We start from the raw sequence: 16,888 nt of genomic DNA on the forward strand, positions 1-16,888 counted from the left end.
CGATTCACTCGAGACGGTTTTTCTTAACCCCCCGACGCACGGATCACACCAGACGCTTCTATCCTTTACCTTCCCCTCGTCCGTCCGCCCGCCCGCTTGCTTCTCTTCCTGCTTTCGCTCCAACACCTTTGCCAGCGCGAACATTAGCAAAAAATTGTTTTCGCCAACGCGTTTGCTCGCTCGCTCGCTCGCTCGCAATCAGCCTACGTGACTCATACCGTGTCGATTACTCTTCGATCAAAACACTGCATTCGATTATCCAGCCGGTAGTATCCTTCCCCATCCGAAATTCCCACCCTCTATCGCTATCGCCTTTTTCCTTTCCTTTCCTCTCCTTTCCTTTCCTTTCTTCTCCGCTATGCGCTTACACTTTGATAAATACTTTTCCGACTTACAGCTTCGGTACCAGCCGAGAGAATTATAAACGAACGATCAAAGTAAAATGTGTATACGAACCTTGTTAAACGCTCTTGCGGTCCCGGCACAAAATCGTAACGGAGAAATCCAACCGTGATTTGACGAGGTGAACGACGAGGTGATCACCTGCTTCCGACAACCGTTACCTTGACACCGGTCGCGAGATGAGCCCCGCCGTCTTACCGTTCTCGTCATTTCTATTTCCGATCGTTACCGATCGACCGAATTCACCGGCTCTTATCGATCGAGATTACGGACGCAAATTCTCGCGTTACGCGCGTCCTCCATTCGCAGCCGGAGATTCTTGCTCGGAATCGTGGCGATAAGTTCAGAATCATGCCCGATTCTGTTTTTTTCAATCTTCCAGGTAAACACGGTAAAACACTTACCGCTAAACGAGCACCTGAAAATGAACAACTTCCCGGTTGCAATGAAGCAATTTGCGATCAACGATCAACCTAGTGGACGAGTCGATCAGAAACTTGGTACATCTGACATGGACAAGATCGCGGGACGATTTAGCTCGCGACGATCAAGGTCGATTTAAACAATCGGTAAATGCTTTTGCACTTTGCATGCTACTCGCGTTCGATCGTGTCCGCCTCCCGTCCGAGTACGCGTCAACTCCGTTATCTCGTTCATTTTATTTCGCTAAGTTGCGCTTTCACGGCACACTTTTTTTTTTCTTTCGCGCTCTTCCCGTAACTTTCGCTTTCGATCGCTACCACCTTTCTAACTCCTACCTCTGTCTACTATCGTTTCTTCTTCTATGATAACGCGCGCGGCTTCTACTCGTTCCTCCAGTCTATGTAGATATGTACAATACATACGATGAAACGGAAAGTGCGATTTTAAAAATAAAAATAAAAGCAATGTTTTGAACGGCTATATTTCGCGCGTTCGAACCGGAGACGCTCTTGTTGGTAAATACGGTTTGCCGCGAGAGGGCTACGAGTCGCCGTTGTTGCTCGACACTCGACACGACCGCCAAGTGCCATGCGTGTAAAGTGCACGAGTTTTATCATTGTTGCGAGCAATCACCAAATATGATATTCTGCGAATCGAACGTTAAAGACGCCGGTAAATTCAGCTGTAAATGCGTGTGCTTTTCGTGTTGAAACGGTAGCGAAAACGGTAGCCGCTTCGCGTCGATGAAGAACGCGTTCGATCAACACCGACGAACGCACGATAAGTTGAACGATTTTGTCAAAGGCTTTTGACGAATCATCGAAAAATGCTTCAAACGTTACGCGAACGTTCGCAGAAACGCAAAAAGTTACTCGCTCAGACGGTGAGAAGAAGAAAGTTTGAACGCAATTTTCTCGTTGAGGTTATGTCGTTCTTCTTCTGTCGTGTATGTAGCTAGGCGTTTCGAGCGTGGACGAGCTGCGGCAAATTCTAGGAACGGACGTGGACGACGCGGCGCAGCGGAAAAGAGTGAAATCGATACCGGAGAAGCCGGAAAATGCTGCGAAAGATTCGAAAAACGAGGCGGTTCCGACCGACGAGATCGTTTACAAAGACTCTTCGACGTTCTTGAAGGTAGGTCAGCGTCATTATGTATTATGCGTAGGTCGCGCGCGTCGCATCGGTTCAAATAGGCGCGCTGTATGTTTCAAGGGAACTCAGTCGTCGAATCCGCATAACGATTACTGTCAACATTTCATCGACACCGGCCAACGACCGCAAAATTTCATCAGGGACGTGGGTTTGGCCGACAGGTTCGAGGAATATCCGAAACTAAGAGAACTGATCAAGCTGAAAGATGATCTTATAGCGGAAACCGCCACGCCACCAATGTACTTGAAGACGGATCTACTCGCGTATAATTTGAAAGAGCTAAATTGCAAATTCGACGTTATATTGATAGAGCCTCCGTTGGAGGAATATCAACGGACCTGCGGTGCTACGAACGTTCAGCTATGGAATTGGGATCAGGTGAGTATCGAAGGGAAGAATTATTTGGGGGAACGCGCAACGCCGACGAGAGGGTGTCAGTTGAAAAAGGCTTGGCAAACACGCGTATTAAAAACAACTTGGTAGATAATGGAATTAGATATCGGCGAAGTGGCAGCCAATCGAAGCTTCGTGTTTCTCTGGTGCGGTAGCAGCGACGGATTAGATATGGGACGTTTTTGCCTTCGCAAATGGGGCTTCAGACGATGCGAGGACATTTGTTGGATTCGAACGAACATCAATAATCCGGGACACAGCAAAAATCTGGACAGTAAAGCGGTTCTTCAGAGAACGAAAGAACACTGTCTGATGGGCATCAAAGGAACCGTCCGACGATCCACGGACGGCGATTTCATTCACGCGAACGTCGATATAGATCTGATCATATCGGAAGAGCCCGAGTACGGTTCCATAGAGAAGCCCGTCGAGATATTTCACATAATCGAGCATTTCTGTCTTGGCAGACGACGGTAAGGGCCGCGAAAATAACCACCGCGAATCAACCTACCTTTCGTTGCTTTCGTTTTCTTTTCTCAGGTTGCACTTGTTCGGTCGCGACAGCACCATTCGACCTGGCTGGCTGACCGTTGGCCCCGAATTGACCAACACGAACTTTAACGCGGATCTTTACACGAGCTACTTTGCCAACGGTCAAATCACAACTGGATGTACCGAACGCATCGAGGCACTCAGGCCAAAATCTCCGCCACCGAAGGGAAAAGTTGCCGGTCGGGGTAGAGGCGGTTTCAATCGTGGACGAGGCAGAGGAAGGTAAATCGGGGTTTCGCATTGGTAAAACGCACTAAGAATCCGAGGAAAATATTTGTCCCGTTACAAATGTCATCGTAGACGGAACTTGTTACCTCTGTATTCTGCGATATTTACCTTTTTACATATTTTTTAAGGTAGCGCGCCATCGAACGCTCGTTTTACAGCCAACTAAAGCTTCGAGATTCGATCGAGACGCGGCACAGTTTTCTTCTAATTTCTAAATAAATTGCTGACGCTGACGCTGACGCGCTTGTTGCGATCCCTAAATGTTTTTCCATTTTCATTTGTTCTCTTATTTCGGTACTTGTACGAAAAGAAAGGAAAGCGATCGTGTTGCGTAATCGTGTGACGATATTTATAAGAATTTACAATTTAGAGTGTACATAATTGCGCGTGACTGACTGGCAGCGTCTCGTGTATTCATTTTCATATACAAATCGCGCAATCATCGTTCCTCGAATGAAATCAAATAAACTAGTCGAATCGGAGACACCCTAACGGTGTGTATGCAACTCGGCCATCAAATATCCTACATTAATCGATTACCCCCTTTTCGCGTTAACGACATTCGACAGTTCGATGAAACAATTTTCTACAATACTTGTGTAAACTTTCGACTAATTGCTAAATAACCATTATATAAAATATCTTAAGTATACGTATTCTTAAAGAAGCAAGCGCAATTATTTCGAAACGTCTGAGATCCGATCGTGTTACTTTTGTACTTTGTGTTTCGAGAACGTGTACGCATTTTTCTATAAGTATATCTTAAAATAATTAACCACATTTACAATTTCTATCCGACGACGACAACGACGACAACGACGACAACGACGACAACGACGACAACAACACGTAAAATCTTTGAAATCTCTTGGCCCCGGTTGAACTTCCGGTAATGCGTGTATGTTCTCGTTCTCGTTCTCGTTCTCGTTCTCGCTTTTCGTAGATCGCGCTTCACGATCACAGATTGGTAAAATATTTTTCCTAACGACGGTTCGTCAAAATATACAAAAGGAATCGCCCATTCAATTTTTTCATTTTGTTTCTATCAGCATTGCTGGAAGTTGCATACGATAACTCGTATAACCGCCGCGTCCACCGTATATCGCATCGAGGAAACGGGAATACATTTCGCGACAAGAAAATCTATATAAAATCCTGCTGGTACATTTACCGCAGATACTTGGACGCGAATCGAAAGGTTTTCTTACTTCTGTAAAATTTAAAATCAGCGTTAGTCGATACGAGTAAAACCTGTTTCGTCAGATACGATTAACAGTTTCGATTAAAAGAGATGATAAAAAAGTTGCGACAAATTAAAATCGAAAAGTAGATCACAGAGGTTGATCGTCGATGCATTTTAAAAAACGCGTCTCTCCTTCTTGCGCGTTTTCGCTAAAGGAGAAAAACGTTACGAGTGATAAGAGTATAATGAAAGAAATAAGAGAAGGAAAGAAATAGATAAAAAAAAAGAAGAAGAAGAAGAAGAGAGAAGAGAGAAGAAACGCAAAAAGCATGAAATTCTACCAGCAGTTAAGGAGAATACGGTTATGCGTCGTGTGTGGCGGTGAACTGGCAGGCACAGGTAGAGTTGGTTGGTTATCAATCGATTGACTGGTAATCAAGCGATGCGTTGCAGTCAGGCAGGAGATCGATCCTCGCTCCGCAGGAGCAGTTTAGTTTTCAAAGTCACAAATACGTCGACTCCCCTGTAAGCAGAGTCAGCGTCAGTCACGTGAATATCTTATCGGTGTGTGTTGATGATTTAAAAAAAAAGGGAAGGGGAAAGAGAAAAATGATACGTCGAATCTATGCAGGAGATGCATACCTGTGATAATAAATTTAAATTGCTGCGATTGCGACTGACTCTGTTCTTGCAGTTCCTTCTTTTGTACTCTATACACGGTGTTTCCTAGCGTATTTCATTGGAACAAACAAAAGAATCATCGTTAAAATGAAAACAGAAAATAGAACAAAGAAGAATAGGTGTAAAGAAAGGTGTGTAAAATTAATCGAAACAAGGAGAAAAGGAGGGCAAACAAGTTTGAACGGGACTAGATTCGGTCAATTAGACATATTCGTATACAATATCACCGAGAAAATAATGCATCTTATTTATATTTTTGAACATTCCGCATTGAATCATATAAAAGTTAATTTTAAAAGGTGTCACTTATAAAACGGTATTCATGAGCTTCGTACGAGAAAAAATACGTTCGAGAAGCGCGTACGTCACACGAATTAACAATATCGTACATACATACGTATACCATAACCGTTGCTGGCTGCTGGGTAAAAAACAAAACGCATTTAGTAAGTTTACCTTCATTTTCTCTCGTTACTTTACAATTTACAACAAGTAAAAACAAAACTGTGAGATGTCGTAACGAGTTGACGCGAATTCGATGACCCAATTGTAGCTTCGAGCGAGGTAAATTTACTAATTCCGCTTTTTCGCGCTTCTATCCACCTTTTCTCTTTTTTTTTACCCTCTCTCACTCTCTTCCTTTCATTATTTCGGCCAGATCTCGTTTCGGTGATGTTTTACTATTTTATCAATGCGACACGATTTTCCGGTTTCAGCATAAACGATCGACGCGCGAATAATTTTGCTTTAGATTAGTTCGAATTTATCAGGAAACTAACTAAGCTTCCGTTCTAACATTTTTATCGCTCAACTGTCCAGCCCACCTCCTATAATCGCGTCAAGTTTACGATTGCAACCCTCGTTTTTCCTAAACTTTCGCAACCAGAAGAAAGAGGGAGAGAGGAAGAAACGCGAATAAAATCGATGCACAATGCGAGAATTCGAGTAAACGATCAGTCGCACGTTTTATCGCGATGTAGAAGCTACGCGTTAGAAAAGGACGGCGTCAGAAACCATGCTACTCTTCCTCCTCCTCCACCCTTTTCACGCTTTTCATCCAATATAAAATTAACATCGACGAAAATCATTTGTTATTCGAGAGACGGGTGCAAAGTGAAACGTTCCTTCGAAATCCAACCCGTAGTTTGCCGATACAAAGACGATTCATAACGAGATCTGCTCGAAAATCGGCCGCTAAACGATTGAAAGCTACGCGTCGCACGTTTCTTCTGAGAATGTTCGGTTAAAACAGAGGGGAAGATGGCAAAGCGAATCGAATTGATTCTCGTTAGCTTGGATATCCGACGACACTGTACATACTGTATCTTATTTTCATCGTTTGCTTCCTTTTCCTTCGTTACGCGATTTTTCTCTTTCAGTTTCGTCGAGTAGATAATCGTTTGTGAACTATACACATTCCCATATATATGGTGCGGAAAAGCTTGTCGATTTTCATAGAAAAATATAAAGCTACGCGGCGCGGCGGTGTTGAACGAATCGTTCGTGTATCGCGAAACGCAATCGTATCAACCCGATCGTTTCTACGAAGGAAAGAAAGTTAACGTAAAGGTAAACGATAAATGTCACCGGTTATCGAACGAAGGATAAGTAGTAACGAAATTCTCATTCTCATTCTCCTTCTAAATCGACCTCGTTACCAATATCATTATCGCTATTATTATCTTTACAGTCATCTTCCTTGTTCGTTGCTCTTCCTATTCATCATCTTCTTCTTCTTCTCCTTCTTCTTCTTCTTCTTCTTCTTGCTCTTGTTTTTGACGCTGTTTTTCACGTTGTTCTTGTCGTTATTCTTCCTCTTTCTCCTCTTCTTCTCCTTCTTCTTCCTCCTCCTCTTCCTCTTCTTCTTACTATTATTGACTTACAATTTATTAACGTTACGAAAATAGTCTTGCCATTTTTTACAGCATTATTTCATCTGGATCCATAATCTATATAAGCGCATCTCCTTGATTAGCCTACAGAGCAACGCGGACATTCCTTCGAAACACAAGTCAGCGTTTATATACGAAGCTGCACAACTCGACTAAACTTTCGCGTTGTTAGGAAAAGATCGCTTTGCATTCATCGGCGCAATAAGAAAGGACAAACGTTACACAGAAAGCACATACATACGTACGTATATCGTTAAAAAGCTGAGCTTGAAATTTCTCTCTTTGAACGTTAACACATTTTTTCCGAGATTCAGAACCATATATGGTGTTTACGCGGTTCAGAGAATTTACAAGCTCGTCGATGAGATGAGTGTATAAAAACATTGTCTATTATAAAAATATAAATTCTGCTAAAACTATAGGACGCAAACTTGCGAAAAATAAGCGCAAAACGACGAAAAATGGCATTTGCCAGTGTGAACGATGTTCCATACAATACTATTCAAACGGAGCAAAAGGTAGTCGTCGATAAAGGAAGAAAGTAACGTCGTGTGAAATTAGCCTTCGTTAATCCGTGAAAGTTTAATCGTTAATCGTAAAAGGAGGAAAAGGTTTGTCCGATCGCGATCAATTATCTCGATAGATTGATTCGATGGATAGTCGAGTTTGTAATGTTCGCGCAACGGTATACAAAGGAGAGCAAAATCGATGTACGAGGATGACTGGTGATGCGCTCACAAAACATCTATCATTCCTCCGTCTGAGAGAAGGCGGTATCGGCCAACACGCTGGTCCATGTCCACTAAGGGGTGAACAGACACACAGAGACGGAAAAAGTCAGTAAACATGTGTGCGGAATACCTGTTACGTACACAGCTAATATTTACATGTGGATGTGTGTGTTTGTTACATATATCATTGGATCAACTTTACAACTAAATACGAACCGGTCGAGGGTAAAGTGAAGCTTCGTCTAAAGAAATTTCCTTCTTTTCTTATAGAATAAGAATATTAGTAAGACTATTCGACACTCGTACCCTCACCGTCTGAAATATTGCTTTAGGTATGTACATGTTACGAAAGGCACAGAGCAAGTGCCATTACGTATAAGCATGCTAAAGCAAACGATCAATCCAATACAACATCGACTGCAATCATTCGAAACGTTCAGAGTAGATCGGAAAATATTCGACGCCCACTTAATTATATTACGTGGACAAAGAAAAAATAAGCGTGCGAGATAGTGAGTTTCTATGTGAAAAACGTCATATATAAAACAAAACCATTCTACAAACTATACAAAATATGTACCAACACTGATATGATTCTTTGACAAAATATGAACTGGTAGATCCCGTGAAATCTGTATCCGTTAAAATGTTAGATTATTTGAAACGCATTTCAAGTGGATAGAAAATATGAATCAAGGTGAAAATAACAAATAGAAAGCATTGCAAACAGTATGCCCATTTATTTGCTAAGGAGTAACGGCCAGGAAAGAGAGATAGAAGGAAACCGTAAGTCAGCAGCCAGCACTAGGACATGGAGGTGTCAAGTTTACGGATCACAGAGAGTTGGAAGACGTAAGCAGAAGATACTAAAAACACTACATTATAAATGTAATGCACGTGTAATATCCTCCTTAAAGTATTTGTTACAGGAATATGCTTTATAATATACAGCTACATTTAAAAATCGCCATTTTATGAGCGACAATAATAATAATAATAATAATAATAATAATAATAATAATATATAATAACAATAACAGTAATAGTAATAATAATAGTAGTAAAAATAATGATGATAATAATAATAATCATAATGATAACAGTAATAATTATAATAGTAGTAGTAGTAGTAGTAGTAGTAGGTAGTAGTAGTAGTAGTAGTAGTAATAGTAGTAGTAGTAGTAGTAGTAGTAGTAGTAGCGGTAGTAGTAGTAGTAATAGTAGTAGCAGCATAACTGACGATGAAGATGACGAATAATAATAATAATAGTAATAAATAATTGATAATTAATAATACGAAGAAGAAGAACGAGAATAGGGATATAACAACGATACAGATAATAATCATAAATATAATAGTATCACAAAATGACCATTACACAATATGAAATAAAGATGCAATGTATAAATTTCATAAACTTTTCAGTTATTACAAACATCCGATGACTACAATTTATCAACTATCAACATGCAACGATATAAAAAACCAGAGTAGAATTAAAACGTATCGGGGCTTTGATATTCCTTCTATGTTTTTCAAGTGTCAGATTGTTATAATCTTTGTATATTCATGTAGCATACGTTCGAATCAAGACCAATATGTGTACATAAGATAATTCAAAGAGGAACTTATCGATAAGCGAAAAATATCTGAACATCCAGCCCCTGTATTTAAAAAAAGTTGCCCAATTATTACTGCGATATTTTTACTACATATTTACAAAACTAATACGTACGAAGATGGTAATCTTCGTTGTGTATCAATAACTTTAGTAACACGTAAACACAATCGATCGTGATCGTGATTTTTTATCGTTTGGAACTTTGTATCATTGCCACGCTTTCTCGTCAACAAAATTGCAAATAATACAAAATAATAACAATAATAATAAGAATAATAATAATGACAATCACACGATTTTCGTCAAACCATTCGTAATCTTTCTACTTTATTGTTATACACAATTAAAAAGTCTAGCGATTTTGTACAACAATCACACCGTACGTAAAAATTGAAAAATTTATCACACGTTCGAACGCGCGCAGATCATCCAGAGATAAATGAATTTAAATATTTCGCGAGATAATAATAAATTAATTTATCGGTCGTGTCTTCGCTATAAAAATGTCGATACGAGAAAGTCATTGAAAAATTGCTCTACCATCATGATAAATGAGTATAAAAAAATAAAAAAAGAAAATGATGAAACATTCGAGGTTTACCAATGAAACGCACTTTACGACACTTGCTGATACGTGCAAATTATACGGGAGGGGAAAAAACAACAACCGGAAACGAATCTGTACGTACAGGAAAATGGAAACGAGCAACCTTCCACTAAGGAGCGCATCCGTAAGAAAAAAAAAAAGAAAAAAAAACACTTTGATCGCATTTAAGCGACAGCCTTAAACCGTATCATAATTTACTTATCAATAGTTTGTAGGTACTTAACGATATGCGCATTTACTTCGTAACAATATCCACATACTCTCGTAACAAACTAAATTAAAATCGTATAAATTGTTTGAAACGGTAAAAGAAAAAAAAAAAACGCGACAGAACCGACTCATCAAGTCGATCAATTATTTTTTTTTTCTTCTTTTCAATTCATCGATCAATGCTGTATTTGCATGCTATTCAAGTCTTAAACTCGTAAAAATCATCACGACATTTTCGTAATACTCAATACTCGAACTTGATAAAGGATTTTCTAATCGATACACAAGCAACGATCCAATAATAATATACCTACTTATGGAAAAGAAAAGGCGAACACACGTAAAATATCAGTTTTAAGACCGCTCCTTTAAAACTAAACTTCACGGTATCGCTCGTTTCGTTTCCACGTGCATTCGATGTTAAATTTTTGCATATAAATTCTCACGCGTATCATCGCTTCGTATCGGAGAGAAAATCAAATTCGTTAATGCATTTTGATCGGTTGCCTAATTAGATCGCGATTATTTACTCGATCGTATACGAGATAGAAAAGAAATCATGCTTACTAGATATCAAGGAATAAATGTTTCGAAAAATTGCACAGCCTGTTTACATTTAACATATTCCTATTTACGAATATCGAGAGAATGAAATTTGTTTTCTGTACACGCGTAAACACGTTATCGTACAAGCATTTTAACGCGACTATCAACTTGTCCACTCGAGGCTATACGAAGAATTAGCTTCGCGCTATTTGAAAAAATGTTTACGATCACAGGATGTAAGGCAATCGGGATACATTTAACTCGTCCGTTCTCATCTTAATGCCACGAAGAAAGAATAGATAGGTACAACAAGCAGAAACGTAAGGTAAAAACTGATACGAGTATAATAAATTGTCGCGTTTCTTGTCCCTGTACTAGTCGTACTGGTCAATGAACCTTTACAAATTGGTTCCGTTACACAATTTCGAAATAAATACTAGTGTCTCGTACATAGTACATCGTTACATATACGTCGTTTGAAGATTCTCTTGCTCGACGTTAAATTCAACTACTAAAATGATTAATAATAATTGTAATTGTAATTGTAATAATAATAATAGTAATAATAATAATAATAATAATAATAATAATAATAATAATAATAAACAGTCACCGAGACGATATACTCGAAAAATCGAATGAAAATATATAGAATGTACATCAAGGTCGTACGTAATATTAGATACACATTTCTTATTCGCTTCTAAATAAATACCCAATAACGTATGTTAAAAATCGTAATCCATCGAATACTGGAACACCTTTGTATTTTGCAAATAGTAGACGCTACGAGAGGAAACAGAAAAAAAGAAACACGATACTCTGTTTTGCGATTCCTTCAACTCGGAACGTTCAATGGAATCTTCGATGTATTCAATGTAACAGAAATCGTACTGATCCTTCGAGCTAACATTGAAACTATAATCGAATCTTGGAACTTTTTTCTCTTTTAAATTCTTTCAAACAGATCGATTAATCGTCGAATACGCGTCGATCCGACGTTGTTAAAATATACCAAACGATAAAAGTAAAAATCGATACGTTTCAACTAAGTAGTAATCGAATGCTATGGTTTCATGCTAGCATGACAAAGAAAAGCTAAAATATGTTGTAAAAAATGTTTTCACGTAAAGTTGTAAAGCTTGAATGCCAGTTCAGAGAACTCAGCTGTGTTAAGTACAAAATACGATAAAATATATTACGTGTCTAATGTGGCTGAACGTACGAGAGCCGAAGAACGTTTCACATTGCCAGTACTCTGTCGATGACTACTTCTACTTTTATCCCCACGCGAGAGTAAACCCTTTGCAGTTTCTCTGAGACTAGCTCTTTGGTGGATACTAACGTGTGTACGGCTACTGCTGTGTGTAAGAAGATGGTGATTCACCACCAGAGATGCAGAGGACTCACCAGATTCCCCATCTTCATCACCCGTTGTATCTCCGGTCGTGTCACATTCGCTACTGTCCGCTTCGCTGGACTCGCTAGGGCTTTCTTGTCCGCCCATTCCTCCTATCTGTATACCTGTTCCTCCCATTCCTATTTCTCCTGTTCTATTCGTCGTAGCTGACACACCGCTACCACCCATTCGATCCATAAATAAGCTAACCTGCAACATTCGAACGATCCACCGCGACATAAAACGATTCTACATCTTATTGGAAAAGAAGAAAATTAACTTACCCTGAAATCTGCACTGTACGCTTTGTTTTGTTTGTCCTTGTGTGCGTCATCTAAACCCCATTTATCTATGCTTAAAAGAAGAGTGGGTGGCATAGGTCCGAGACTAGCTAACGATCCAGCCCTGGGTTTCATATGCGACATAACCATTGGTAATTCCATAGTTGTACCGTCGCAACTCAATGCCCTTGTCGAACGTTCAACTGGTAACTCTCCGTTATCGTACTCTGACGTTGACGTTAAGTAATCTCGCACGAAAAAGGTATTGAACCAAAAATGAAACAATTTCTCCTGCATAGAAAGCAAACAGATAGAAATCGTGGTTAATTGTGTCGCGATAAACTGTATAAATCCACTGTTTTATCTCCAGAGTTTAACAAGGAGAAATACCTTTCGCTTCATTTTTGGTCTGTTAAAGAAATCGACTCGAATATCACCCGTCAACGGTACGCTGTGTTTCAACGGAATACTAACACAATGCATTCCTTTTCGTACTTCCACTATGTCGGAACTAAATATCCTCTTCTTCGATTCCGATATAACGCAATGCAAGTCTAAAACATATAAACTGTATGTAACCGTATTTTGCTTCTTGTCTAATTCTCTTTTCGAATGCTGGCTACATGATTATTCTTACATCCTTGACCTCCGTGAAATATGGGCGCTGGATCTAATTGGATTCTTCGCAATAATAATGTAACCGGTTGATAATTCAATCTCTCTTGGACAAGAGTAGCATAATAATCCACGTACCTCCTCTGAGAAGGTATTGTTACACCCTTCCTAATTAACAAATAACATCAACAAAAACAATACATCAACAAAACAACGAAAATTATCCTCGTTATAATTACCTATCGTGTGTCCTTTTAGTTCCATAGAAGTTAAGAGCGTCCGTGGCAGTGAGAAATTGTTTAGTATGAAGAAGGTAACAACAAACCATTACACCTGTTCGACCTTTACCCGCTTTACAATGAACTACCGCTACGTTCTTTTGATGTTGAGAAAGCCATTCGTCTACATCCTCGCAGAACGGTTTGATCTGATCCAGCATCGGTGGATTATGATCATCAAACGCATAAGTGGCTACTCTTTGTTTAAATTTCTTAAAATCATACGACCTTTCGGAACATCTAAAACATATATTCAATTTATGTTAGCCTGCTTTTGTTACTCCTTTAACTCGTAACCAAGATAAAAGTACTTAGATAACGAAATATCTAAGACACTTACAGATTGTAAATTTTATAATGATCTTTGTGTTTAAATTCCAACAATTTAACAACATCGTCTATGTGATTTCTATATACTCCTTCTAATTTCTCAGCTGGAAAACCCATTGCTATTAAATTATCCCTTATATCTGTTACAAAACATAGTTAATATTAAGGAACGTATCAAGAAAATTATACGCCACGATATTTTTCTCCTTCTATTCGATCTACGCAACTGACAATTTTGGTAAAGGATACACGTGAGATCAAGGTCAAAACCATCTTCTGTAAACCGCTTACGACGTTTGCTTACAAGCCCCTTGATACGATTCGTCATCTTCATATTACTGATAGTGTTGGCCATACTCAGCTGACTAAATTTCAAATCTTCTTCCTCAGTTCCAATGATTTCACTCTCCGCTTCTTCTTCGCCACACCTTTCTTCTGATTCCTGCGTTTCAAATAACCTTTGCGCCTAGATACAACATAATTATTTGCTCGTCTATTAGCCAAATTTTTGTATTTCATCTTAAAACCTTAGTTCATCTACCTGTGGCCTACAAGCCGAGGCGTCGCAAGAGCCCAGTTCTGGTCCTCTTTGTTCCTCCAGACAAACATGGAGGGGTGTTACCGATGCTGAGATATGCTCTGAGATTTTATTATTTAACCTGCTGCCTGTAGGTCTCCTGCAGGAAAAGCATATACCCATTAATTCCCAGAGCATGTGTCCTTTCTATTATCCAACTCATGGAGCTTTATATCTTCTTTCGCGATGGTTTGCCATGCTATTACAATTTTTATAATAATGTCACTGTAACCATCACCGGTTCGATGCAATAATTAGTACATAACTTTCACAAAAGTGGAACTTGATAAAATTCACGCACAACACGATTCAAAATTAAATACAAGGATAAAGAAACCGCATACCATAGTATGCGGGTAAGTTTTTCACGCGGATAAGGTTGAGATAATAAAATGTCAGGTTGTACCCATCACCTTTGCTATAAAAAATTTATCAGTCTGGAGATGGATCACCAATTATGTACAAGCGATGAAACATATATATATGTATATATATATATGTACAAATATATTTTACTACTCATATTCTTGTAACGAGTATTAAGAGACACGTCTTATACAGGCACTGGCAAGTGGTAGAAAAATCACGGTCGAAGAGAAAAAAAAATATAAATAAACCTGCATTTCAATTTGAACATAAACGTTAGACGTAAAACCGTTAAGAACATATTTGCAGAAATACTGTCAAATTAACCTTTATACTGTTCCACGAGAAAATCGAGGGTACAGTTAATAAAAAGTATTTTCAGTTTTATAAAATTACGATCACGTCTCATGTTCTACGATAAATTAGATACACAGAAGAACGCGGAAAAGACGAGAACGGCACTTGATCCATCGAAGAAGGAAAAAGAACGAAAATATAAAAGAAATGACAATCTTTCGTGATTTACGTCCGTTTGGTTACGAGTTCGTTATCGATAGAATATTATGTAGTACTCGCAAGAAAACGCCGTGTCGGAGCGTCGACTGAAAAGTTAGGTTAAGCATCGTTCGCAATACATCACAGAGGCCACTTAACATCGCGGTACATTTTCATGCTAGTTTCATTAAAGGCATTGTTCGAGTCCTCCTTAATTGAAAGTTCACATGTTATTTACGAAGAATTCGTAAGATCCGTAAGATTTTAGATAAATCGTTCATGGTAGCATTCTTCTTTTGAAAAGTAAAAAACCAATCTTTTTCTTGTATATGTATAACGTGAAATTCGGTCCAATCCTTCCGGAGCATGTTCAACCGCGGTCTAGCGGCACTCCCAGTTACGGTGAATTTCTAAGAAATAATCTTAACATGTAGAGAAATTTCGGAAGATCCATCAGATTCGTTAGTCTAGTTTCCTTGCTGGCTGACAAGTTGCGTTCAATCGCTCTAAACAAGGTGTAAACTTTCATTTAAAAGGCTTCATTCACAGGAGGATCATGTTTTGATACAACAACTGTGTCATCGTGTCAAAGTAGTAGCGCCCAAACTTGATTCCTGTTCTAGTACGAAGGTATGTACAATGGTTTTCAGATATGTAACTTTTACAGATGCATTGAACGCACATATTTATGTATGCGCTCGTGAGGAATGGCAATCTTTATGTTACATCCTCACTTCGCCAACACAGGTAATACGCGGACACATGACACAAACACCCACCGCCAATGCTAAGATCATCCACCACGGGTGTTGCGGAACGGTTGTCCACGCTGCAAACCAACCATCACGATGGTAGGCAGGATTTTACGGACAATCGTGCCGGGATTCGATCGCTCTCATCGTTCTTCTTTTAATTATTGCCCCCGTATCTTTGTTAAACCATCGGTAAAGTAAAATCAGTTACGCTTAATCAGCGAACAAAAGTATTTTTGTAACATCCATTTTAAGCACAGTTTATGTCTGGTATGAAATCGAAAATTTGCAGCCACCTTTATCACTAGCAGCGCCATTCACAATGACGCGTTTGTATCGCGGCTGATTCCGATTTTCCCTGCCACCATTAACTGCATTTGTTTTTGTTTTTGAAGAAATATTATTTTATCTGGCCTACCCTCGGCGAACCACCGACTTTATGACCGTAGCTTACCGGTCAAAAGGAAGCAAAGGGAAGGGTAGAAACTCACAGAGACTTTGCGCTCCTAGAAGTTTCATTCCCGGAAACTTTCGTTGCTGTGCGTTGCTCGCCGAAACACTTCGTTACCTGTCTACGCATGCGTATCCTCTTTTTCACCATATTTTTCCATTCTTCATTCTTACTAAATATTCGCGCCGGATCATAAAGATCAAGATTTTTATCCTATACATTTGCACAATCAATGTATCATCTTTTCTGTTGTAATTGAACTCTTCTGATGATTCTTTCTTTCTATACTTGTTTATTAACCAGATTACACGTTTCATTCAAATTGTTGCTTTCCTAATAGAAGGATAAGCCAAATATCTTATACCTTCTGAAGTACTTAATTTCTTGTATTTAACATTTTTGAATTCGTAACGCAATGATTTTTTATCAGAATTTATACATTTTTCATCATATATGTACATGTAATAATGTACAACCCACACACATTATTTTAAACTTCATAATGTAGTCCTTAAAAGATGTTCGTTGATTTAACGTATTACTAGGTATATACAATCGACTTAATTTTAACTAATAAATCAAGCTGTACTTTTTGAAATTTTTTAAATACGCATCATACAAACTATCAATTATTTTACACAAGTCAGTGTATTGTATTTTTACATTTTTTTTAAATTTAAATCATTTATATCTTACAGTTAAAAAGTATTTTCTATTGATTT

The 16,888-nt window shown here is 38.7% G+C and overlaps 2 protein-coding genes and 1 long non-coding RNA gene across 15 annotated transcripts in view; 2 read left to right on the top strand and 1 right to left on the bottom strand.

Moving 5' to 3' along the window:
* The window catches only part of Pten (phosphatase and tensin-like protein), a 16,325-nt gene extending 613 nt beyond the window's left edge, over nt 1-15,712 (bottom strand). Inside the window, exons 1-10 of one of the 7 annotated variants that reach the window (XM_034338559.2) lie at nt 14,067-15,712; nt 13,775-13,991; nt 13,536-13,665; nt 13,157-13,435; nt 12,940-13,085; nt 12,693-12,856; nt 12,306-12,593; nt 12,033-12,231; nt 4,976-5,059; nt 4,719-4,856 (exon numbers count right to left, since the gene is read on the bottom strand). In XM_034338559.2, coding sequence (XP_034194450.1) covers nt 4,837-4,856; nt 4,976-5,059; nt 12,033-12,231; nt 12,306-12,593; nt 12,693-12,856; nt 12,940-13,085; nt 13,157-13,435; nt 13,536-13,665; nt 13,775-13,991; nt 14,067-14,240 — 1,701 coding nt within the window. In that variant the 5' untranslated portion in view covers nt 14,241-15,712 and the 3' untranslated portion in view covers nt 4,719-4,836. The other 6 variants (XM_034338562.2, XM_034338558.2, XM_034338560.2 and 3 more) reach the window with 6 other exon arrangements.
* Mettl14 (methyltransferase like 14) lies at nt 1,330-11,203 on the top strand. Of its 7 annotated transcripts, XR_004583015.2 has the most exons (7): nt 1,337-1,708; nt 1,780-1,959; nt 2,038-2,355; nt 2,461-2,843; nt 2,911-3,144; nt 6,990-7,147; nt 7,329-8,872. XR_004583015.2 is itself a non-coding variant. In XM_034338573.2 (6 exons), exons 1-6 carry the CDS (start codon nt 1,652-1,654, stop codon nt 9,251-9,253), a joined length of 1,362 nt encoding a protein of 453 aa, XP_034194464.1. In that variant the 5' UTR covers nt 1,330-1,651; the 3' UTR covers nt 9,254-11,203. The 7 variants fall into 7 exon arrangements, 6 of the variants coding, with proteins under 6 accessions (XP_034194464.1, XP_034194465.1, XP_034194466.1 ...); XM_034338573.2 differs by lacking the exons at nt 6,990-7,147; nt 7,329-8,872 and adding an exon at nt 9,064-11,203 and having other exon boundaries at nt 1,330-1,708; XM_034338574.2 differs by having other exon boundaries at nt 6,990-8,872.
* Nucleotides 15,454-16,781, top strand: LOC117610789 (uncharacterized). Its single transcript, XR_004583016.2, has 2 exons — nt 15,454-15,593; nt 15,711-16,781. It is a non-coding gene; the product is annotated as an uncharacterized LOC117610789 (long non-coding RNA).
* Nucleotides 16,782-16,888: the final 107 nt, after the last annotated feature.

The sequence above is a fragment of the Osmia lignaria genome, chromosome 3 (genome assembly GCF_051020975.1).
Source record: "Osmia lignaria lignaria isolate PbOS001 chromosome 3, iyOsmLign1, whole genome shotgun sequence".
Taxonomy (NCBI): Eukaryota; Metazoa; Arthropoda; class Insecta; order Hymenoptera; family Megachilidae; genus Osmia; species Osmia lignaria.